Source organism: Talpa occidentalis, unplaced genomic scaffold (assembly GCF_014898055.3).
Source record: "Talpa occidentalis isolate TD23 unplaced genomic scaffold, MPIMG_talOcc4v2.1 talOcc4.10, whole genome shotgun sequence".
NCBI classification, from domain to species: Eukaryota; Metazoa; Chordata; class Mammalia; order Eulipotyphla; family Talpidae; genus Talpa; species Talpa occidentalis.
Window position 1 is genome coordinate 57,645,349 of NW_023600993.1, and position 23,602 is coordinate 57,668,950.

Consider the following 23,602-nt stretch of genomic DNA (forward strand, 5'->3'; position numbering starts at 1 on the left):
TGATATTATTGTCAATATTGACAATCCCCGAGAATCTGTAAAATAAAACTCCAGGAATTAATAAATGAGCATGTCAAGATCACAGGAAACAACATAAAAAAACAAAAGTGACTTTATTTCTATGTAATAGCAATGAACCTATGAACACTAGAATGAAAAATACAGTACCACTGACAATCACTCAAAAAAAAAAAAAATACCTGGGTGTGAATCTGATAAAGCATATGCAGGACTTATAGGCTGAAAATTCACAGTGCTGATGAAAGAAATTAAAGCTAAACAACTCTACAGACATACCGTGTTCATGACTGGAGACTCAATTTGCAAAGATGTCTTTCCAGGAGTGAACTGTTAAACTAAAAAGTGGTCCATCTGGTGAGGACCCACAGTCAGGCAACCCATTTTATATCGGGGTTGCCCTGTAACACATCCACACCCTAAAACAGCATCAGCAATGAAGGGGATAGATGGCTGATACAGTAAAGCAGGACAGAGTTCCAGAAGATTATGCTGCATGAAAGCCAATCCCAAAAGTTCACAAACTGCGTGATTCCATTTATGTAACATTCTTCAAATGACAAAGCTACAAAAAAGGAGAACAGATCAGTGGTTGCTAGGGTTAAGGGATGGGGATGCAAGGGAAGTAAGGCTGCAAGAAAGCATCACAGGAGGGATCTCTGTGGTGGTGGAATGTTCTGTATCTTGACTTTATCAATGTCAACATCCTGGTTGTGATATGGTCCTAGAGTTTTTCAAGATGTTTCGATAGGAGGAAATCAAGGGTATGCAGCACCTCTGTTTTATTTCTTATAACTGCAACAAATTTTTCTGAATGAAAGTAGAAGTCTTCAGAAATAAGAAAAAAAAAGTCATGAAAAAATAATATTAAAACAAAGAAAACAGGGGTTCTGATCCTGCCTTCAAAGACAGGGTCACCCAGTGCCACACATAAACTAGGATAAGATGCTAAGGTTAAGGCATGAGAAAACTCTGTGGGAGCGGGAAAGGGTTCCTGGACCCAATTCCAATGTGAGTATATGTGGAGGATTCCCCACCCCAGCAGAGGAATCCTCAGACACGCTGTGCAAGAACTCAATTCAGGGCCTCCCTGGTGGAGCAGCGGGTTAAATGCAGCACAGTGAAGCTGTCCGCAGGTTCCACAGCATGGGCTCGAGTCCCAGCCAGCTAGGGAGCTACCCATATGGCGCAGCACACCTCGCCTATCTCGCCCACTGCTCCCCTCAGCAGTGTAGTTCAGTCAGTCTGCCTGTTCTGCTCCCTGCTCTGTCTCTGGTGAATCCTCTCAACCTCCCAGCCTCTGACCTATACCCCAGTACTTTTTTTTTTTTTTTAAAGATTTATTTATTTATTTATTCATACAAATACTGGGTACAGTCAGAAGCGCGGGAGGGTGAGAGAATTCACCAGAGCCAGAGCGGGGAGCAGAGCAGGCAGAAGGACCGAAGTACACTGCTGAGGGGAGCAGCGGGCGGCAGGAGAGGTCTGCGCGCCATGCGGGACCCTCCTCTGGTGGCCGGGGATTGAACCGGCGCCGCGGAGGCTACGGGCAGCTTCACAACCCAGTGCTCAACCGCTGCTATACCCCAGTTCTTATATAAAAATAAATAAATCTTTAAAAAAAAAAAAACTGATCTTAAAAAAAAAACACCTGAATCTTAAAAAAAAAAGGAAGAAGAACTCAATTCAATTCTAATGCTATCTACCCAGAGATAGCAGCAGCTTCCACAAGGGAAAGTCTGTCTTCCTAAGACCACCCTCTACTTCAGATGCAAGCCCAAAACCCAGGCTGTTTCCTATGCTTCTGATCAACCAGATAAACACTAGTGGTTCCCTAGACCCCTCTTCTTTGACTTCTGGTGCCAGTTCCAAGTCGGGGTTGTCTTCTATACTTCCGAACAACTGGCTATAAATAAATCAGTGGTTACCATGATCCCCTCCTCAGGTTTGATTAACTTGCTGTAGTTGCTCGCAGAAAACAGAGAAATGCTCTACTTACGTCCATCCTTGTCATACAGGATGGAACTCAGGAACAGCCAGATGGAATAGATTCACAGGCAGGTTTGGGACAAGGCTGTGGCGCTTCCATACCCCCTGAAGGCATGTCCCAGTCACCAAGTCTGGAGCTCACCAAATCTGAAGCTTTCTGAAGCCCCTCTTTTTGAATTTTTACAGAAGTTTCCGTACATAGATGTGATTGATTAAATCACTGGCCTTTCGCAACTGAACTCAATCTACAGCAGCCCTCCTCTCCTGGAAATCAGGGGGTGGGAGTGAAAGTTGCAACCCTCTATCCAAAACTTACCTATCAACAAGAGACACAGTCATCACTCTCAACACTTATGAAATTCCACGAGTTTCAGGAGCTGTCAACCAGGAACTGTACCAAATATGTCTTGAGAAATAGATTCTGCTCATCTGAGTGCTCAAATGTACATTTCTTATAAATCACAGTATCACAAGGGCCAATAGTTAACATCGGAGCAGGCACTGAGTATAAGCTGGTATCACGGAAGCAATATTAAATTTCTCAATGTGATCAAGTTCTTCAGGTGGAGAAATGTGGAAAATGTCCCATTTCTTAAGAAATGGGTTAAGTCCACGATGTGTATAGCTTATTTTAAGTTACCTAAATAGAGATAAAGCAAATATGCCAGATGGCAAAACAAACAGCAAGTTTTGATGAAGGACATACATGCATTCATTATACTATTTCTCCAACTTGCATGAAAACATAAAAGTTTTCAAAAAAGTTTGGTGAAAAATGTCGTTTTCAGTTCAATAACCATCCACTGAACTTTGCACTTCATTTGTACTTCATTTTCTTTTTATGCTAAAGCACATCCAGCCAATGCTCAGTTCCTAGGGTCCCCATGCAGGCAAAATAGCCTTATATAATGAGCCTAGCCCAGCCCCCCCCTTAGCCCAGAGAGAAGTAAACTCTAGCAGATGTAACATCAGTATCAAACTGGCACAGTGAGGATTCAGATAACTGGAAGTAACTAGAGATGTATACAATGAGAGTGGTGATGAACAGACTCCACACCCTGACCCCAGGGTCCTCGAGACTCCCTTCAACCCTGACGTCAGAGTCCTCAGGACCTCCTCACTTCAACCCTGCCTATGGCCCTCCCTACCATGACCCCAAACTCCTTGGGACCCTTACCTTGACCACAAAGTCTTACCTCCCTGGCTGTGCTGTCAGGTCAGGACAACAGTCACTCACCCCCCATAACTTACAACAGGAAGTTGGGTGACTTGCCCAACCAAGTGACAATAAAGTGACAGACCTGAGGTGAACCTGGGCTCGCAGCCTGAATCTCCACCTGATCCAATTGCCACCATGAAGTAATGCAGATTTAGGACCAAAGCAGGTGGGGCAGGGACAACAATCAAGTGACTTACACAGCGTTTATCAAGAGATCTGTACCCGGGCATCCCCAGTGGCGCAGTGGTTGAGCACTGGGTTGCAAAGCTATCCGCAGGCTCTGCAGTGCCGGTTCGATCCCCAGCCTCCAGCGAGGGTCCCACATGGCACGCAGACCTCTCCTGCCAAGCCTGCTGCTCCCCTCAGAAGTGTACTTCGGTCCTTCTGCCTGTTCTGTTCCCTGCTCTGGCTCTGGTGAATTCTCTCACCCTCCCGCGCTTCTGACTGTACCCAGTGCTTGTATAAATAAATAAATTAATTAAAAAAAAAAGAGAGAGATCTGCACCCGACTAAAGTCCCAACAATATTGGAGGTCACATCAGAATAAAAAGGCATCAAGGTCAGTTTCTGTCCAGCAGGGGCCAGTGACTTCTGTTCAGTGATGTTTGCCACCAGCCTACAGAGATGCCTCTCCAACCATTATTGCCCAAAATAGTGAGAAGCTCAAGGCTACCAACTGGGTCTCTATACCCACCTCTGGTGCATGTTTTGTTATTTCTGTGTCCCCACACCCCATTGCTGTCTGCACCCTACACCCCATTGCTGTCTGCAAAGCTTTGGACACCCTCAGGGCCTGGTGGTGCGAAGGAAGGGGAGGAGGGCGCATCGGTCACATCTCTAGGTGGAAGCCCCAGGAGAACAGCACCAGGGTGCTGAGGAAACACACTGGCAGAAGAACAGCCAAACCCTGGCTTCCGAGTCCATAATGCCATGTTCAAACTGAGGCAGTGGCAGTTAGTCACCCCGTTGCCTTACTTCCTTCATTATCTTAAGTTTAATTGTATCTGGGCACACTTGGTACTCAGTAAATGTAGCTGCTGAAGTGAGTGAGTGAGTGAGTGAGTGACTGAGTGACTGAGTGAACAAAGGAACTAGCCTCTGTCAGGGCCTCACACACAGTCAATAATTCATGTCAGTCCCTGCCCCCTGCCCATCACCACCACCCTCAGGGATGTACCTTCTATTCTCAGCAACAAGCCTGAGGTTGATGAACTGACACAGCTCATTCTTTCAGCTGATAACAGAGCATCATGTTATGGAAAGGAAGGCAGATGCTGGGGATTGTGTGCACTGGACAGTGTGTTCCCCCATGGCCAGTCTGAATGCCAACTGTCCACACCAGGACCCTGAAATGGGGTGCTCCTCTTTGGGGAAGGACAGAGGGGTTGGCCAGTAAGGAGACTGCACTGTGACTGAGAGCAAAGTCACACTGGTGCTACCCCCATTTCTCATCTCATCTCATTTCACACAATTAGCCATGTGCTTCCAGGCACCAAGTGTACCAGAGAACATATCACAACAGCTCTCCAAACTTTAGCCTGTTTTTCAAATGTGTTCAGTCCCAAAGAATTTGTGAACATGATCTGGCAGCCTCAGCAGAAAACAGATAAGTGGGAGCTGTGACTCTTTTCCCAGCAAGATTTGTTAAATGCCTGACATTTTTACAAGAACAAAAATCCTCTTTAAATATTAGTAAAGAGATTACACATCACTAGCGGGACTATAGCAAGACTGGGGACCATTCTGAGAGCAAGACAAGGAAAATAATGCTTATCATTTTACAGTATGAATATCAACAAGATCCCACAATATGCCCCATCCCAAAAGAATATTCTTTTGCGCTACAAGAAGAGTAAAGTAACAGCTATATAATCACACATCTTGTGGAGTTCCCAATGGACTCATAGCAGGCTTTTACCATTAACTTTTAGTAATATGAAAACTGGAAACATGGCTATTTTCTAAAACAATAACAGTGGGCTAGATTCTCAAATCTATTAGAACAGTATAAATCACCCTCCTCTAAAAGTTAATAGCATGTATTACAAAGCAAAACTCTAGGAAAAGAAAATGGTGGCCATGAAAAAATTGCCAAGAACCTCGGAAAATGTGCAAGCACCTCCCTCTCTTCTAGTAAAGAATCAGCTTCCAGAATGTTTCCACTTAGTGTGGAATTGTCTCCCCCACTGTAAAACACGCCAGACAGGGCTTTCAATTAGGGAGGCTATCTCATCTGGCTTTCCAAAGGACAGAATGGAGGGGTGATGTAAGATTTTGCCCAAGGCCATGCAGCTAACCAAACCTCCTTCCAAAGCTCTTATCAAACAAAAATATAAGAACAGCCTTGATTTCCGTCCTTGGAAGTGCTTGGATTTTAGTGAGGGAGATATGAGCAAAATTTACTCAACCCAGGCCCTGAGTATCTCAGAAGACGAAGGTCGTGGGTGACATCAGAAAGGCAGTGTGGGTGTATGATTGTCAGTGTCCTGCACAGGACCTGAAGAGTCAGGGCCCCACGGGACATCCTTTGCAGAGCATCTATCTCAGGGGAGGGGAAGGGGCCTACCATGGAAGAAAATTCTTTTGAATTCAATGCTCCCAAATAACTAAGAAAAAAGAGGAGTGTCCCTCCAGTTCAGGATGTCACCATGCACCTTAGCAAGCCAGTGAGGTCCTTAGTACCAATCCCAGTTCATCAATACTTCAGAGAAACCTGGGAACTGTCTCAGGGTTACTCAGATAGTCAATGCCAAGGCAGGGCCCAGTGCCACAGAGGTTACCACAGACTTCAGGGAATGAAAAGGCACTGCCATCCCAGCAGTGCTCAGACTAGCCCTTCAAATTTTCCCAGCTCCATCTGGCACCACAAGACACAGAAAACTGATATCCTCAAAATCCACCAGGCTGACAACAGTCCAGGTGAAACCAGATGAAACAGCCAGTGCAGAAAAATGCAAGCAAGAAAGTAATCCCAGAGGTCAGGAGAGAGCAGAAAGCAGAGATCACACTTGCCCAAAAGTCTTTCTTGGCTCCAGTCAGGTTCCCAACCCACCTTGGCACTGAGAGTTGAAAGGTGGGTCCATCTAGACTCCACCAGAACAGTACTGGTGACAGAGCTGAGCTCAGCATCAGCAGGTCCCAGCTGGACAATGACAGGACTCAGTCACAAAGACATACAGAGCCAGGTCAGCAGCACAGCAGTCCCGGCGCAGGGTCAGGACTCCCATGAGCAAGGAGGCAGCCATAGGTCACTGTGCCAGTCCTGCCAAGTGGCATCCCAGGAAGCTACTACACACAGAAGAGCTAACCAGTATGTGAGGACCTGCTCTGGCCAACAGGCCCAAGGAGCGGGAAAGGAAATAAGGTCCTTCTAAGCAAAACAGCAACCTAGGCAGATGGCAGAGGGGCCAAGTCACTGCCAGGCAGGAGGCTGGACAGACTTCCCAGGGGTTACATGCAAAATCAAAGAAACCAGCATGTACACACAAGAAGCTGAAGTGGAATTGCTTTCTGAAAGAAGTTCAGAGAAGAGGGCCTCCCTGGCCGTGCAGGGGTTAAAGACAGTGTTATGAAAGCTATTGCCAGTCACTGCAGCACCAGTTGATTAAGCACAAGTTCAAATCCCCAGTCGGCCAGGGAGGTGACCCACATGGTGCAGCAGACCTCTCCTGTCTTGCCTGATGCTCCCTTCAGCAGTGTATTTCAGTAGATGCGCCTTTTCTGCTCCCCACACTGTCTGGTGAATCCTCTCACCCTACACACCTCTGGCCTACACCCCAGCTCTTGTATGCATAAATAAATAAATCTTTTTAAAAATAAAATTAAAGGGCCTCCCCCCGTGGTGCAGCGGTTGAGCCCTGGGTTGCGAAGCTGCCGCTACAGCACCGGTTCGATCCCCGGCCACCAGGTGAGGGTCCCACATGGCATGCAGACCTCTCCTGATGCACCCACTGCTCCCCTCAGGAGTGTACTTCGTCAGTCTGCCTACTCTGCTCTCCGCTCTGACTCTGGTGAATTCTCTCACCCTCCTGTGCTTCTGACTGTACCCAGTGCTTGTATAAATAAATAAATCTTTTTTAAAAATTAAATTAAATTAAATTAAAAGAAGTTCTGAGAAGAATCATTTACTCACAAACCATCCTTCCACTGGTTCAATGCTCACAGAGGGTCTGGCCAGAACCCTCTGTGACTGGTAAGAAGTCATCACAGTTATAATTGTGAAGATGGATCATGTGGAAGCTCTATCTTTAGTAGGTTGAGGAATCTCAACACAGCTTTCCATAGTGGTTGGATCAGTTTGCACTCCCACCAGCAGTGCAAGAGAGTTCCTTTTTCTCCACATCCTCCCCAACATTTGTTGTTGCTAGTTTTTTTAATATGTGCCATTCACACTGGTGTAAGATGGTATCTCATGGTAGTTTTGATTTGCATTTCCCTGAATACAAGTGAAGTTGAACATTTTTTCATATGCCTGGTGGTCATTTGCATTTCCCTGAATACAAGTGAAGTTGAACATTTTTTCATATGCCTGGTGGTCATTTGTATTTCCTCTTTGGAGAAGTTTCTTTTTAGCTCTTCTGCCCATTTTTTGACTGGATTATTTTCTTTGTTTTTGTTGAGTCTCATCAGCTCTTTGTAGATTTTTGTGATCAGTCCTTTATCATTAGTGTTGGGTGCAAAAATGTTCTCCCAGTCAGTGGGGTTTCTCTTTGTTTTGGTTATTGTCTCTTTTGCTGTGCAGAAGCTCTTTAATTTGATGTAGTCCCAGCTGTTTATCTTTGCCTTCACTATCACTGCTTTGGGTGTTTACCCAAAGGACACAGATACATTAATTCCAAAGAGCACCTGCACCCCTGTGTTTATAGCAGCACAATTTACAATAGCTAAGCTTTGGAAACAACCCAAATGCCCAAAAATAGATGACTGGATCAAGAAGATGTGGTACATATACACCACGGAATATTACTCAGCATTCAAAAAAGATAAACACATGCAATTTGCAGCAACATGGATGGCGCTGGAAGGAATCATGCTCAGCGAAATAAGCCAGAAAGAAAAAGAAAAACACAGGATGGTCTCACTCATTACAGGAATCTAGAAAACCTAAATAAGGGACCAGGAAAAAGAATAACTATAAGAAAGAAAAAAATGAAATTCAACAAACAACTATGAACCAGAGACACACTTTGGGAGGGGGGGGCAGAGAAAGGAGCGATTGGGGTCAAAATCAGGGGGTTGCAATTGTAATGGGAACATAAAAATAAAAAAAAATTTTTAAAAATTGTGAGGATGATGCAGAAACATGGGAAATGCCTTAGATAAGGTACATACTTGATAAAATTATCAGCGAGGGGACTTCCCGGGTAGCGCAGAGCTTGAGCGCTGGGTTGCGAAGCTGCCTGCAGCTTCTGCAGGGCCGGTTCGATCCCCGGCTGCTCCCCGGCCACCATAGGAGGGTCCCACATGGCTCGCAGACCTCTCCTGCTGCCCGCTGCTCCCCTCAGCAGTGTAACTCGGTCCTTCTGCCTGTTCTGCTCCCCACTCTGGATCTGGTAAATTCCCTCACCCTCCCACGCTTCTGACTGTACCCAGAGCTTGTATAAATAAATAAATAAATCTTAAAAAAAAAATCAGCGTGGATAGATATCAAACATATACTATGCTCCTCACACTGAACCTTTGCAAACACCTTAACCATGAGGCAGAAAATGATGACTTTTTTTAGTGAGAGAATTGGGAAGCTTTGAAAATGTATAAACATCATTCAAGTTATAATCTTGTCTCCAGCAAAAAAAGAAACAAAATGCTGGAAAAGTGCATCCTGGTCTCAAAGATTACCTGGACTGTGATTATTCCTATTTAACTGCAGGTGGCAAGAGGGTAAAGCTCAAGATAAATCAACTCTGTTGCTACCAATTACTCATCTCACCCAAATTTTTCAGTTAAATCTTTTCGGTTAAAATTTTTCGGTTAAAAGCTTAGCATTGCAGATAGGAATCAAGAAAGGTCTCTGAGGAGCACTGAGAAGCATGTATTACCCCAGATTTTAGAAAGTTAAACTTAGAGCCTCCCATGGTGGCGCAGCGGTTGAGCGCTGGGCTGAGCGATGGGCTGCGAGCCTGCCCGCAGCCTCTGCAGCGCCGGTTCATTCCCTGGCCGCCAGCGAGGGTCCCACAAAAAAAAAAAAAAAAGAAAAGAAAAGAAAGTTAAACTTAGGGACTACCAACATTTCTCCCTACAGTCCCAACACAGGCTGGACTCCTAAGTTTGGGTCCCACCACCGGCCTTCAGACAGATGGCCAGCTCGGGCTTGTCTCCTGGGAAAGGTGTCAGGACCTCTCTATCTGGTGCCACCCCCTCACCACCCCACTCCACCCAACTTCTCCTCCAGCTCTCAACTCTATGACTATCCCTTCTGCTGAGAAGTGCAATTGCCAGGGGCCTGGGTAGCCAACCTCACTAATTCTCCAGGGCAGTGCACTTGGTATGTGTCCCTTGGCCTGAATAGATTTAGCTCCTGGATCTTTCAAGAGCTGGGTCCTCACTGGCTGCTTCTGCAGGTGATGCCTGCTCTCTGGGGTGGGCGAGACTTTCATTCTAACATGTAGAGTTTCACCCCAGATATCAGGGAGTTAAAGTACCTTCTAACTGCCTAATTTTTCCATTACCTCATGCAGTAAACATCCTTCCTTTGCTCATGGTGCTCCACAACAATCTAGTGTAGATTCTCTGTCCCCTGTCGCCCTAAAAGCTCCCACAGGCCCATGAGGTCACTGGCATTACTATTACATCTGCAGTTCCCATTGTTAAATAGCATGGAATGCGAAGGCCTTCACACTGTTTTCCTAAAAGGTGGAAAACTCCCCAGCCTTTATCTTTTTATCCTCTTCTGTCTTACTCAAGCCCTTTGCTGCTCCAGGAGCACACCAGGTAGCTCCTGCCAGGGTCTCTGCCCTTGCTGCTCCACCTCCCCCCTCCACCAGCCCCACAGTTCCTTCCAAGAGAGATGCCAAGATTTCCTCCTTCATATGTTTTAGCCCAACATCGCCTTCAAAAGAAGCCCCACTGGGGGCCTCCCTGGTGGCACAAGGGGTTAAGTCTCAGCACTATGAAGCTATCACCAGCCACTACAGCACGAGTTCAATCCTGGCCAGGGAGCTGAGCACACTCAGCAGACCTCTCCTATCTCGCCTGCTGCTCCCCTCAGCAGTGTATTTCAGTAGATCCTCCTAGTGAATCCTCTCACCGCCCCGCACCTCTGGCCTGCACCCCAGCTCTTGTATTGATAAATAAATAAAATAAATCTTTAAAAAAAAAAAAAAGAAGACCCACTGGACTAACCCACAGAGAGGCCTGGTACCAGGGTCTGAAGCCTGCCTGTGTGGGGAGCCTCTGCAAACAGAACAAATATAAGTTTGCGACCCCTCTGCCTTTCGCCAAACCAATTCTGTAGGTGCCCACGGTAGAAAAGATGCCAGTAATTCTGGTCCAACATGTTCTGAGGTGGGGAAAGGGGGCTGCTTGTTGGCATTCCTGACTTGAAATGGCTAGCACATTCTTGAAGGCTAAAAATTAACCAGCTTCCTCCAGCTTGGACCTCAGGCCCAGTGCTCTCCAGGTCCCCATTGGTCCTATGGGGCTCCAAGTTCTGATCAGAAGTGTTGCCTCCCTCTAAGCACCTTTATCGGCATTTCACCCAGGCCAAACCAAAGCAGGGCCCAGTCTGTCTTGTTCCTTCAAAAAAGCAGCAGAGGAAACCCTGAGTAATTGCACTCATAGATCATAGACTCTGGCATGTGGTTCCCAGACTGAACCATTTATCCAAATTAAAACCATTCTCCAGAAACAAAATCAGACCCTTTTAATTGAAAATAAAACCAAGCAACCCTGAAGGCTCTTTTTTTTTCTTTTAATGAAAGACATTCTTCCTGCTTTCTCATTCTATTAATCACCGAGTTTACACAATCTGTCAAAATAGCTCGGTAAGAAGGATCCCTCTTCCTCTCCTGCAGGCCTGGTTTCTACCCTGTGAGCACTCTCCACACCCCTGGCCATGTTCAAGGATCCAGTGAGCATGCTATTGCTCAACTGCAAGTGGACTAAATCAAGGGACTTCAAAACGTTTGTGTTTTTTCTGGATGTATACCCAAAGAATTAAAAGCAGAAAGCTGAACAGATACAACCATGTACACAGCAGCATTATTCATAAGAGTCAAGAGATACAAACAGGGCAATGCCCACTGTCGCATAAATAGGTAAACAAAATGTGGTCTATCCATGCAATGGAATATTATTCAGTTTTAAAAAGGAAGGAAATTCTGACATATGCTACAACGTGGATGATCTTTGAGGGCATTGTGTGCCATGAAATAAGCCAGTCACCGAAAAGAAAAAAATCCGCGCAATTCCACTTATATGAGGTCTCTAAATTTGTCAGAATCACAAAGAAAATAGAATGGTAAGTGCCAGGGGCTGGGGGAAAAGTAATGGGAACTTACTGTTTAATGGAGACAAAGCTTTAGTTTTGCAAGATGAAAAAGAGTTCTGGGAAAGGATGATAAAGATGGCTGTAAACAATGTGAATGTACTTAACAATACTGAACTGTGCGCTTTAAAATGGTTAAAATTATAAATTTTAGGTTACATATATTTTAACCACAAAAACGTTTGTGTTCTCTGACCTCAAACAGCTTCAGAAGCCCATTCCAGGAACTTGACTAGCTAGAGTCTTGCCCAACACTCTTTGTGCAAGATGAACCCAGGCGGTACATGGCCGGAGGACAAATAAATCATTTATGCACATCACCACACGTCCACATCCTGGGGTAGTGCACTGTCATCAACACTTGTGTGCCTGCAGAGTTACTAATAGTTGGGGGAATAGCTCCACAGCCACAATGTTGCTACAACTCAAGACACAAAATAATACCTATGATCTCAGTTTGGTAAACTCAAAAAGCACAGTCCAGTCTATAAGCCAGAGGAAATATAGCTCTAGGGTGGGAACCTCAGAAAGACATTTTTCCTGAGTCCTTAGCATTTCTCAATCTTTACTAAGTCTGAAATAAGCACAGAATATTACATGAGAATTATTTTGTAGAAAAATAGTCAAAAACAATTTAGGCTTCAAAGACATGTTTTCAAATGGGAAACTTACCCCCTTAGCAACAGAGATGACAAACACCCCTCCTTGCCTGGGCCCAGGAAGAGAGAGAATGCATTCTTGATCAATGGAACGCCCTTTCTACCAATCCTTCCTCCTGCTCATTGAACCCCCAGCCCACTGAAGACAACCCACAAACATATATAAAGCCCTCTGCTCCAGCCCCAACCACTGGGTACTTCAGATCTTTCCAGAGATATAGAAACATACTTGTCCCATGCACTAACTCATCTGCCCCAGCTAGCCACCAATCCACTGCCTCCACCTCTTATCACACAGGCTAGCCCCTTAGGGATTCAGACAGGGCTCCAAGAATGGGGAAATAGAGCTCTAGCAGAAGTCCCTGGACTATGGAAATTCTGCAGGATGGACACGAGAAAGATCCTGGGCCAGTCAAATCCAACAACCCTTCCATCAAAAAAACAGCCTTAGGAGAGTGTTGATGTGAGTCCCGCCCTAGGAAGGCAGGTGGGGAATGGTGAGGACAGTCAAGGCAACAAAGAGAGGCTTTACCCCAGGTCTGCAGCTGCCAAAGCCAGCCTCTCTCCTTCCAGTGCACTGGTAGAACCGTACCTTTGATCTGCGTCCAAAATCACCAGTGGTGAGGGGTGAGTACTCAGGAAACCTCTGAGAAAGGTGATGGATTACGAACGGAGAGGAACGCCAGGAGAGAAACGCCAGGACCAAGTCAATGGAGTCCTTTTGTTCCAGGAGCTGGAGAGGAATGTGTACAGAACACAGACGCCCCGGCTAATGGCCCAGCCTGGCCCCAGGGCGACTCGCAGGCCAGATGCAAGGCTCCACAACGAGTGCAAGGCAACACACTACAGCTGTGTTCCAGGGTTATGGGAGAGCAAGCAGATTCCTGAACACTCTGGTTAAAAGAAAAGCCACTGCAGGCACACCCAAGAGCCAGTGCCACTTCCCAACAACACTTACATTCTTACACTTTTGCAAAGATTTCATTCTTATGTATTCTATTCTAAACCTTGGTTTTTATTGTTCATGTCAGGACTCACCAGGTCACACCCTGTGACTTCCACTAAGATATAGTGGCAGCAGGTGAGATATTTCAGCCTATCCAGAGGGTCCCCCAGTGCACAGGGGCAGCCTGGCCAGGAGTGACGCCAACTGTTTGCCACTCAGGAAGCTGCAGAGGATTCCTACATATGTCTTCCAAATCTTAAAAACAAAGGCAGGCCTGCAAAGGGTATATTGAGTGCTATTATCTCTCCCAAGAAGAGAGGAAGAGGAAGGGCAGCTTTCCACGGGCCATAATTAGAGCTGAGGGAGGAAGGAAGATGAAGAAAGGCCTTCAATCCATGCTCAAGGAAGCAGCTGCGGCTGGAGGCCTGGCCAGCTGTGGATAGTGGGGCACTCTGCAAACTTCTTAAGCCTTCCCCAGCCCATCCGTGTAGGAGTAAGGCAGGTGAGGAAACTGAAGATATCTGGTCTTGGGAAGAATTCCCAGGACTGCGGTAAAATCTGGTTTCAACATGGAACCCACAGCATCCCATCCACTCACAACCTCAGTCCCCCAGGGACATTCATCTTCTAGGGACCATCTCCAGGAATAGGCTCTGTGCCTCAGACAAACCTGGGTTTCAACCAGCCCCACAGTACAGGCAAGTTATTTTAGCTCACTGACTCTCAGTACTCAGTTCCAGAAAATAGAGACAAAGCACATCTTGCAAGATTGGCTGAAAGTAAGGTCACAGATATAACTGCACAGTCAGAATAAGGTATTATCCATGCAAGATTACCGGGTTGGAGCAGAAGGGATGTTGCAGGGGAGCGCCCAGGACTTCCTACCCCAGCAGGGATTCAAGAGCAGCCACAGGAGCACTGATGGAGAAAGGAACCTCTCCCATTACTGTGGGCTCTTAAGAGCACTGCCCTAGCCTGATCAGGGAATGCTCCACCAGAAAGAATTTTCCTGATTACCGATGAGGATGCCTAAAACATGAATTTTTCATTAAGTTTGAACACTTGAGATAAAGTATATTAATACCAGATTATTTCCTTCTTTAAAAAAAAAAATTAACACAACTTTTTAAACGTCTAGGAGTCATGATGAGCATCATCCCTTCAGTGACACAGTGAAGGGCTCAAAGGGCTCCTACCTGTGGTCCAGGTGGTGATGGGGTTCGTGTCACAAGCCTCCTCTCTCCTGCTCAGCAGAGGGAGCCCTCACTGGGCATGGGACACTAGGCAAAGCTGTGCCAGTGCCAGGTGCATGGTGGGGACCCAGACATTTCCAAGCACACGCAATAAAGTGAAACTTCTCTGAAGAAGGCAGATACCAGGATGACCCACACCCAAAATGGTGGATGTTCAACAAAAACACTCCAGATACACAGTGTTCGAATAGAAATTTTAAAAAATCTGGAGATTCTAGGGTGCTGCTTTTAGAGAAAATGGACAGGCACCAGGAAATACTTTCCTACCCTGAGTTCACCTACAACTACAGAATAAACACCAGTCTGTTCTAAGGGCTTGACCCACTGAGATTTAAAACATTTTCTGAAGCTAAGAGAAGTTAGCTTCAGTAGCATTTCGATGGAAGAAATTTTTAACTTTGTAGTGTTGTAAAAGCAGCTAGGCAGTGTGTAAACAAGCAGGGTTTAAGTAATAGTTCCATGTGGACACTTAAGAGATCAGTTCACTCAACACACCTGCCTCCCCCATTCCCACATCTCAACACCCCCACCTCTTAGCTCTAAGTGCTAAAATAAGTAACCATATTTCAGCAGCAAGAACAGCTAGCAAAACCTAGACTCTGATCAAGACAGCAATGGTTTTTTAACACTTGCTTAACTGCAAGTGTTATAGGACAGGGAGAGGGGCAGCCCAAGCCCCGCAAACCTGCCTATTCTAAATGGGTTCTGCCATCCGCCGCATCAACACAAAACATAGGAGACTTTAATGGGAAGGAACTTTAATAAAACTAGGAAACAATACAGGTAAGGCAAAGAGTCTAGTTTCTAAATGAAGCACCTAAAGTTACCCGTCCCCTCGTGGGTAAAACTCCATCCAAATGGGATTGGCCCAGAACAAGGCCCCAAAGCCTGCCACAAGTCTAAAGCATCTTCCAGTGGTGACCCACAGAAAAGGGTCACAAACAACTGGACAAGCCCGGAAGGAAAAGAGCAAAATCAACATCCAGATAAAAGCTGCCATGGTCACCTCCCCACGGGTCTCACCCACATCTGTGTCACCCAGTCCACGACCAAAAGACAAGCGCAGTTTCTTCACGTGTCTCTAGGCTCCATGCGCCTCCTCCAGGTCTCCTGGCTCCATCCTGCTTCCTTCCTTCCTCAGTCTCTTCTCCAGCTTCTCCTCTTCCTGCTCAGCTCCACCCTCCCTTGGGTGGGGCAGGGAAACTCCCCCTTTCCTGGGGACCACCCTGTTGCACAAGGAACAAGCAGTAGCTCTGCATAAAGAATCTACTTAATTAACCAACAAACCAGCACCCCTTATTCTGGATCAACAGATATCAATGCAAGGGACTATGGGTACACAGGGCTGCCCTTCCTCCCTGGTGGCACAGAGGTTAAGTAGGTTAAGTTACAGCGCTGTCAAGCTATGGTCAGCCACCGCTGCTTGAGTTCAATCCCCAGCCCGTAGCTAACCCACATGGCGCAGCAGACCTCCCTTGTCTCACCAGCTGCTCCCCTCAGCAGTGTATTGCTGTAGATCAGCTTCTTCTCCCCATTCTGTCTCTGGTGAATCTTCTTACTCCACCCCACACCTCTGGTCTACACCCCAGCTCTTGTATGCATAAATAAATCATTTTAAAAAATTTAAATTAAAAAAAAAATTGGGTCTGCCTTTAAGCCACCAATGATCTGGGTAGGGTCCTACAGGAAAGGGTCTGGTTTTGTAACAGGGTGGTCCCCAGGAAAGGGGGATTTTTACTCTTATCTCAGAGTCTATTTTTGCATAACTTCCATAGGGATTTTGTTTGCTTAAACTAAAAAATTGGACGTAAGTTTCATTGTGTGGCTTTGAGTGGAGTTCTTCCAGAAAGTTGAAACTGAGCTTAGCCAAGAAGAGGAGAACCTGTTTGCTTTGTTCGTAGGGTTCCACAGACCTCCAAAGAAGGTGAGGAAGCTTGCCTCCGTTGGCAGGACTGGACAACCCGGCCAACGAAAAGTCCCTGGTACCCTCAAGAAGAGGAAAGCCCAGGTGGAGTCTGATGAGACCAACTTTGTTCCTGAAGCCTACATGGACCGGATGCCAACGGTTTGCTCTGATCCTATATGGAATATTCCAACAAAGCCAGCAAAAAATTGCTGTTTAGTTATTCTGCCCTGTGATTTTATGCAAAAATAGGTAAAATGGTTTAAAAGTAGATTTAGTCTGTAAACTTTTGCTATGCTGTTGAAACAATTTGGGGTCAAAGTTGAGAAGACTTTTTTTTTTTACATAAGTTCATCCAATTTTAAGATTTTTTTCCCCTGTGATTTTGATATATTTGCTGTCTTGTTTTAGCTAATGCTCCAGTTTTTTTTTTTCTTTTGGCTTGGATAATGGACTATTTTCCAGTAATGAAAAACTGTCATACTGGACATTCATGGACTATGCTGCTGACTAATTGTTGCTTCTCTTACGCACATTGTAACTCTGAAAAAAGACTGTCTCCTAAGACTACACCCTGAGATCTGTGCCACCATAGATATGGTGGAATAAAAATTAAAAGGGGGGATTGTAACAGGGTGGTCCCCAGGAAAGGGGGAGGTTCCAGGTTTCCTGCCCCACCCAAGGGAGGGTAGAGCTGAGCAGGGAGAGAAGAAGCTGCAGAGGAGACTGAGGAAGGAAGCAGGATGGAGAGCCAGAAGGAGACCTGGAGGAGGCGCATGGAGCCTAGAGACACGTGAAGAAACTGCGCTTGTCTTTTGGTCGTGGACTGGGTGACACAGATGTGGGTGAGACCCGTGGGGAGGTGACAATGGCAGCTTTTATCTTGATTTTGATTTTGCTCTTTTTCTTCCGGGCTTGTCTGGTTGTTTCTGACCCTTTTCTGTGGGTCCCCACTGGAAGATGCTTTAGACTTGTAGCAGGCTTTGGGGCCTTGCGCTTGGCCAATCCCATTTGGATGGAGTTTTACCCACGAGGGGACTGGTAACTTTGGGTGCTCGATTTAGAAACTAGATTCTTTGCCTTTCCTGTATTGTTTCCTAATTGTATTAAAGTTCCTTCCCATTAAAGTCTCATGTTTTGTGTTAATGTGGCGGATGGCAGAACCTATTTAGACCAGGCAGGTTTGTGGGGTCTGGGGTGCCCCTCTCCCTGTCCTGTAACAGATTCAGGACTGGTGCACCACTTGGACCCCACTCCACCCCACCCTAGCCACTAAAGATCCCAGAGAAGTCCATGGATTACGACTATGGTCAGGAAGACTATTACAGAGTTGGGTGTCCTGGGTGGTAAGGTAGAAATAAAACTTCTCATAATAAGAAAGGCTCGTTCTCTCACAGGAACACCCTGTACCTCTCCCACATGAGTTCTTGGGAGGAAGTAGCAGGGGGGAATAAAAGGCTTTGTATGCCAGGAGTAGGTGGAGTCAGAGGTTGAGAGTGATGGAGAGCCCCAATTGTTTTGGACAAATGTGTTCATCTGTAAAAGGGGAAAGCACTTCCAGAGGTTTACTGCAGATCCTCCCCTCTAGCCTTTTCCCCTCACTTCTGTTTTATTGATTCCTTCCCAGACCATTTTTATCCCATCAGCAACACCTTAGGCAGCTCAGGGACTAACTTTGACCCTGTGACCTATAGTTCTCAGAGTCACATTTGCAAATAGCTCCATTTAAAACCATTAGATGCCAAAGTTACAGTTTGTTACAGCCAGTCAATTTGCATCCAGGAGCACACAGTTCCCAAAGCTGCTACTTTCTCTATTTTCTCCTTAGTAAACAATTTCCCCTGCTCTGCAGGAGGCATTGGCACCTCAGCTGAAGAACTTGCTGTCTGGACAGGTATCCTCTCCAGTCAGACAGGCAGCAGGGGCAGGAGGGCGCAAGCCAGCAGCCCAACCATCCTGCCGGAACCCCAGGCTGCTCCACCACATTTCCTCAGATTGGGCAAGGTACTGAGCCTTTGCTTGCCTCATTTTGCACATCTGTAAAATAAGGCAATTATCCCACCTCCCGCCAGGAGTTGTTATTTGCAACCAAATACGCATGAGTGAATGCAGGCAAAGCATTTAGCCCAAGCAAACATTGATAAGCACGTGCACTTACCACGCTATCACTTTGTCTCTGAAGTCAGTATTACTTTGTAATATTACTATTACTTTGACTTGGAGGTCAGGAGTCTGGCCTCTTGCCAGTTTCATCAGACAGTCCACAGAGGTCCCAGCACTCTCCCGGCAACGACCCCTCCACCCTCCAGCTGCAGGAACCCCAGCCTCCGAGTCAGCCTCCCCACAGGACCGCCTTTCTTAATACTTGTTGATTGATTTGCAAATATAACCTCCCAGGCCCCAGAGAGGGAAGAATCACAAAGAACTGCAGCACTTCAAAACGATTAATATGCACAAGCCAAAAGCCTCCAGGAAATATACCAAAATGTCAAAAGGGTGGGATCCAAAGGGCTATGCAATATTAATGCAGTAACTTTCACATTCCTATTTTTTCTGTGTATGTTAAGCACTCTTGATGACCTTGCATTCATATTATAAGGAGTGGGAAAATGGAGAGAAACTACACCAAAAGATCAAAGTGTGTGACCACCCCCAACACTGCACTCCGCTGGCCCCACACCCTGAGGGTGTTTTTGTTGTTGTTAATCACGTTAAAGAGCATATACAGGTGAGAATAGGAGTGCAGCTCCGGCGTCCCTTCCCATCACACACATATTTTCAACTCACTTCAAGTTAACCCCACTCACTTGTCAAACTGCGTGGCACCAGCACAGAGACCCCCGCCGGCGGCTGACGCGCCCCGCCCTCCAACCCCCCTGCATGTCAGCCACAGCGCGCCAGCAGGCATGTGTCACAGAGGCCCCCGGCTCCGGAGGACCCCCGGCCTGTTCCCAGTCCTTCAGAAGGGAGGTAGAGTGCAACAGGAGGCACGCTGCCCCCCGCCCACCAAGGGGAAAGCGAAAGACACGTACGCTCCGAGACCCCGCTCGGAAAGAGCGGGAGAAGGGTCCCGAGCTTTCCCAGTGCTGCCCCCAGTTCGGTCCCAAGACACTTCCTAACAGCGAAGTCGACCCGAGCACCACCGCCGCCACCCTGCCGCTTGCTATGGCTGGCACCCGCCGTCCAGGGCGCCCAAAGCCGAGGCAGAGCTGGTCGGCGCCGGATTACACGATCCGATACCCGCCCCGGGTTCTAGTAACCAGCAGGATGGCGGCCCTAGGTCCCCAGCCCGGGACCCTGAGCCTGGACGGCTGGAATTCCCGCGCCTCAGTCCCGGCGCCTCTATCTCCGACCCGCGCCCCCTTCGCGCCCGAGTCTCCGATCCCGGAGTGCCTCGCCTCGGTCCCTCCAGCCCCCCGCCCCGGCCAGGCCCCCGGCGGCCCAAGCCCTCTCCCAGCGCCCGGGACGCAGACGCCGGCTCTGGGCCCCAAACAAAGGGGCGGCGGCGCGTCCCCCAGGCCCCACTCAATACCTGGGCGAGCGCAGCGCAGTCCCGCGGGGCGATGGCCGCGGCAGGCTGGGCTCTAGCAGCGCGAGTAGCGAGCGGGCGGGCCCGTTCTCCGAGCTGGCTGCTAGCGCCTGCCGCAGGGCCCCCTCGAGGCGACGGGGGCAATCGCCACCGCCCGCGCCCGGACCGCGGGTCACCTGGCCTCATCGCCGTGAAAAAGGCGGCGTGAAGTCAGGCGGGCCGCGACCGGGGAAGCCCCAGGACCTCCTGTGCGGACCTGATGGGGGCTGTTAACCATTTGACCCATAGTGCGGCTCACTCCCAGTGTTCACGGAGCTTTTAGGTTCCAGGGCAGAGCGACAGAGTCCTAGTTCCAGCAAAACCGCGTCCATCCATCCATCCATCCATCCATCCATCCATTCGTTCATTCGGCACTATTAGTACTGGGCTCTCAGAGAGCTACCCCTCCCCTGCCCTCCTGCTTCTTACAGTCTATTGGGGACTCCTGCAAACATAAAATAATACCGTAGTACAGGGAAAGCTCAGGATGCTTTAGAAACCGCTGGAAGGCCCTGCTAACGGAGGGAAGGGGTCATGGGAAACTTTAGAATCACATGACTTCTCAAAATGCTCCTGGAGAAATGAGCAGGATCCATAGCAGACAGGAAAAACGTTCCCCCAACGGAGAGGAGCTCATAGGAGTAAAGACTGGCCAGGCTGCCTCAGGGGTGGTGGGAGATCACAATCAAATGACCTCAAAATGGAAGCCAAGCAGGTACTACTCTCCCATTTTTGCAGATAATAAAATAGACTGAAAATCTTTGGTAATTTTCCAAGGTCTCCCTACAGATTGCAACGGAACATGACAAGGACCCAGGATCAAGGAGCAAAAGCTACTGTTAACTTCTTCCTAGCTTTCCCACCCACCCATCCAGCCAGCTCAATTGTAGTTTTTTCCACTAGACTGAGGGGGAATTTCAGATCAGGACCAACACTAGACTGAGGGGGAATTTCAGATCAGGAGGGGGAATTTCAGATAAGTCTTGCCTTGCAGAATGTATCACAATGTGAAGGGCACAGGCTGCATTAATGAGTGAACTTAAACCTCATAAGGAATCAAGACACCCATCCTAGGGATGGGTACAGATCTCACAGCTAGGAAACTGGGGTTCTTCATCCCCTTATGCCCCAAATGCCAGATAATTCCATCTGCCTTGATTCCCCAAAAGTGCAGACAACATTCCTGACCCAGAGACTGGAGCAGAGCCTCCCCACTTCACACACCACAACTTTGAGTTTCCAAGTATTTAAACACAAACAAGGTATTCAACATTGATCTGAAAAGGGGAATGCATGTATTTTCTATCCTTGCCTGTCCAAAAATATCTCAAATTTGAAAAAAAGTGTCTCAAGCTAATTTACCTGAAGGAAAGGCAGCCATGTGCCAAGAGTCATTCCCTTCCCTGCACTTCAAGCAGGGGAAGAGCTGCTCTAGTCAAAAAGCATGGTAGCTCTCCTATCTGAAAGAAATTTCTAGTTTGTCATTGCCATGAAGATGGTCTTCACCATGGCAAGTCTGATAATTTTGCATCTCTGGATCAAGACTACTATGGGAAATGACTTGAATATTATTCTTTCAGTATTTATTTCTTGCAATGAAAATCAACACTTTCCAAAGAGCCATTGAAAGAAATGTTATAGGGTCTCCGCAGTGGCGCAGCAGTTTGAGCCCAGCACTGTGAAGCTGTCCACAGCCTCTGCAACACAGGTTCAATTCCCGGCCAGGAAGGGAGAAACCCACATGGCACAGTAGACCTCTCCTATCGCGCCCGCTGCTCCCCTCAGCAGTGTATTTCTGTCCGTCTGCCTTTTCTGTTACCCGCTCTGTCTCAGGCGAATCCTCTTACCCTCCCGTGCCTCTGGCCTGTACCCAAGTTCTTGTATAAAAATAAATCTTAAAAAAGAAAGAAAGAAAGAAATGTGATAAAAGTAGTTACCTAGCTGCACAATGGTGGAAGAAAAGTGTGGAGTGGAAGGGGTTAGCACATGCCTGTGTTGTGCCTTAATATCCTTCTCCAAACACAAAACACTTGCCCACACCTCAATGTCCCACATTTTCAGTACCCCTGAACCCTACACAAATCTATAAAATCATGGTAACCTCTCCACCAAAATATACATATACACCAGCTTCTGCAAATGTAGGCATAGAGATAGCATGCTTAAATGTAGATTAATGCTATGTATCTATAAAGTCTCTGGGAGAAGTGAGTGGAGGCTATAAGCAACCCCACCAGGTACGCTGAAACTATCTTGAGGCACTTGGGCCAGTAACTGAAATTGGGTAACTGGGAAGATGAATGACCTCAGGCAAAGTCATCCTTTGCAGCTGAGACCATCCCCAAAGGGAACTCATGGCAGAGCACTGCCTCTCAGTACCTACAAGTATGTACTGACGGGGCCTTGGGCTGCACAGTGCAGGACCTACCACATGCATTGGGACACTTTGTCCTGGAATTGCTGGCCTTCTCAGATCTGTGTCCATATCTAGAATGGAAGGGTTGCCCACACAGTTGTCCTAGAAGTGGTCTGCAGACCAAATCTGACTGCATCCAATCTTTTGGAGGCTGACAAGGAGAGGAGTTTGCTATTCCCTGTGAGGAAAACAGAAGTTCTATCCTTCCCTGTTTGTTGGTCACACCTATGTGGAGCTTAGAGTTAAAACCTGAAAAATTGAGTCAAAGAGCATGGTGACAAGCCTGATCACAGCAAAGCAAAAAAGAAAGAAACATTGTTGAATGGATGAGGACCCAGACTTCTGGAGAGGTAAATATTTGGTGCTCGTTGTCAAAGTCTCTTTAACCAGGTTTTCTGTTCCTGCCACCAAACATATATATCCTAACAGAATTAGGAAGCCTGGATCCATCAGCAAGCGCTTCCTGAGATGTCTGCAGCAAGGAGAGCTTCCTGTAGGACCAGGTACCTTTGACAACTCCACAACTCCTGCTCCCTCTCCTCCTTGTCATCTATGACCACCAGCACCTCATCCTCCTGCACGACATGGCCAGAGCCTGCCCATCCTCCCCTAAGACATCTAGCTGGCTAGGGGACAGTTTCCTTAGAAGCCCACCGGCCATCCCTTCAGTGAAGTAGAACCTCTGGTTCCTTTTTTTTTTTTTTTTTAAGAGAGATTTCTTTATTTATGAATACATGAACTGGGGTACAGGCCAGAGGTGTGGGGGGTGAGAGGATTCACCAGAGACAGAGTGAGGAGCAGAACAAGCGGATCTACTGAAATACACTGCTGAGGGGAGCAGCGGGCAAGACAGGAGAGGTCTGCTGCGCCATGTGGGTAGCTCACTGCCTGCCGGGCATCTAACTCATGCTGCAGAGGCTGCAGATAGCTTCATAGTGCTGTGCTTAACCCCTTTCACCACCAGGGAGGCCCGAACCTCTGGTTCTTGTGCTAACTTCTGCCTTCTTGGTCCATAGGTCATTGCCTTCCCAGTGTTGAATTGGGTGCATGGGCCACAGCCAGTCATCAGTGAAGGTTTAGTGTTGACTCAACAGCTGATCATATAAGAATGAACATATCTGAGGGGTCCAGAAACTCCAGAGATCA

At 47.3% G+C, this 23,602-nt stretch overlaps 1 protein-coding gene across 2 annotated transcripts in view; it reads right to left on the minus strand.

The window, feature by feature from the left end:
- TNS3 (tensin 3) overlaps nucleotides 1-20,388 on the minus strand; it is a 263,893-nt gene extending 243,505 nt beyond the window's left edge. The window contains exon 1 of one of the 2 annotated variants that reach the window (XM_037493247.2): nucleotides 20,258-20,388. In XM_037493247.2, the coding sequence (XP_037349144.1) occupies nucleotides 20,258-20,287 (30 nt within the window). In that variant the 5' untranslated portion in view covers nucleotides 20,288-20,388. Of the gene's footprint in view, nucleotides 1-7,358; nucleotides 7,930-20,257 lie in introns of those variants that run through there. The other variant, XM_054695702.1, reaches the window with a different exon arrangement.
- Between the last annotated feature and the right edge of the window lie 3,214 nt (nucleotides 20,389-23,602).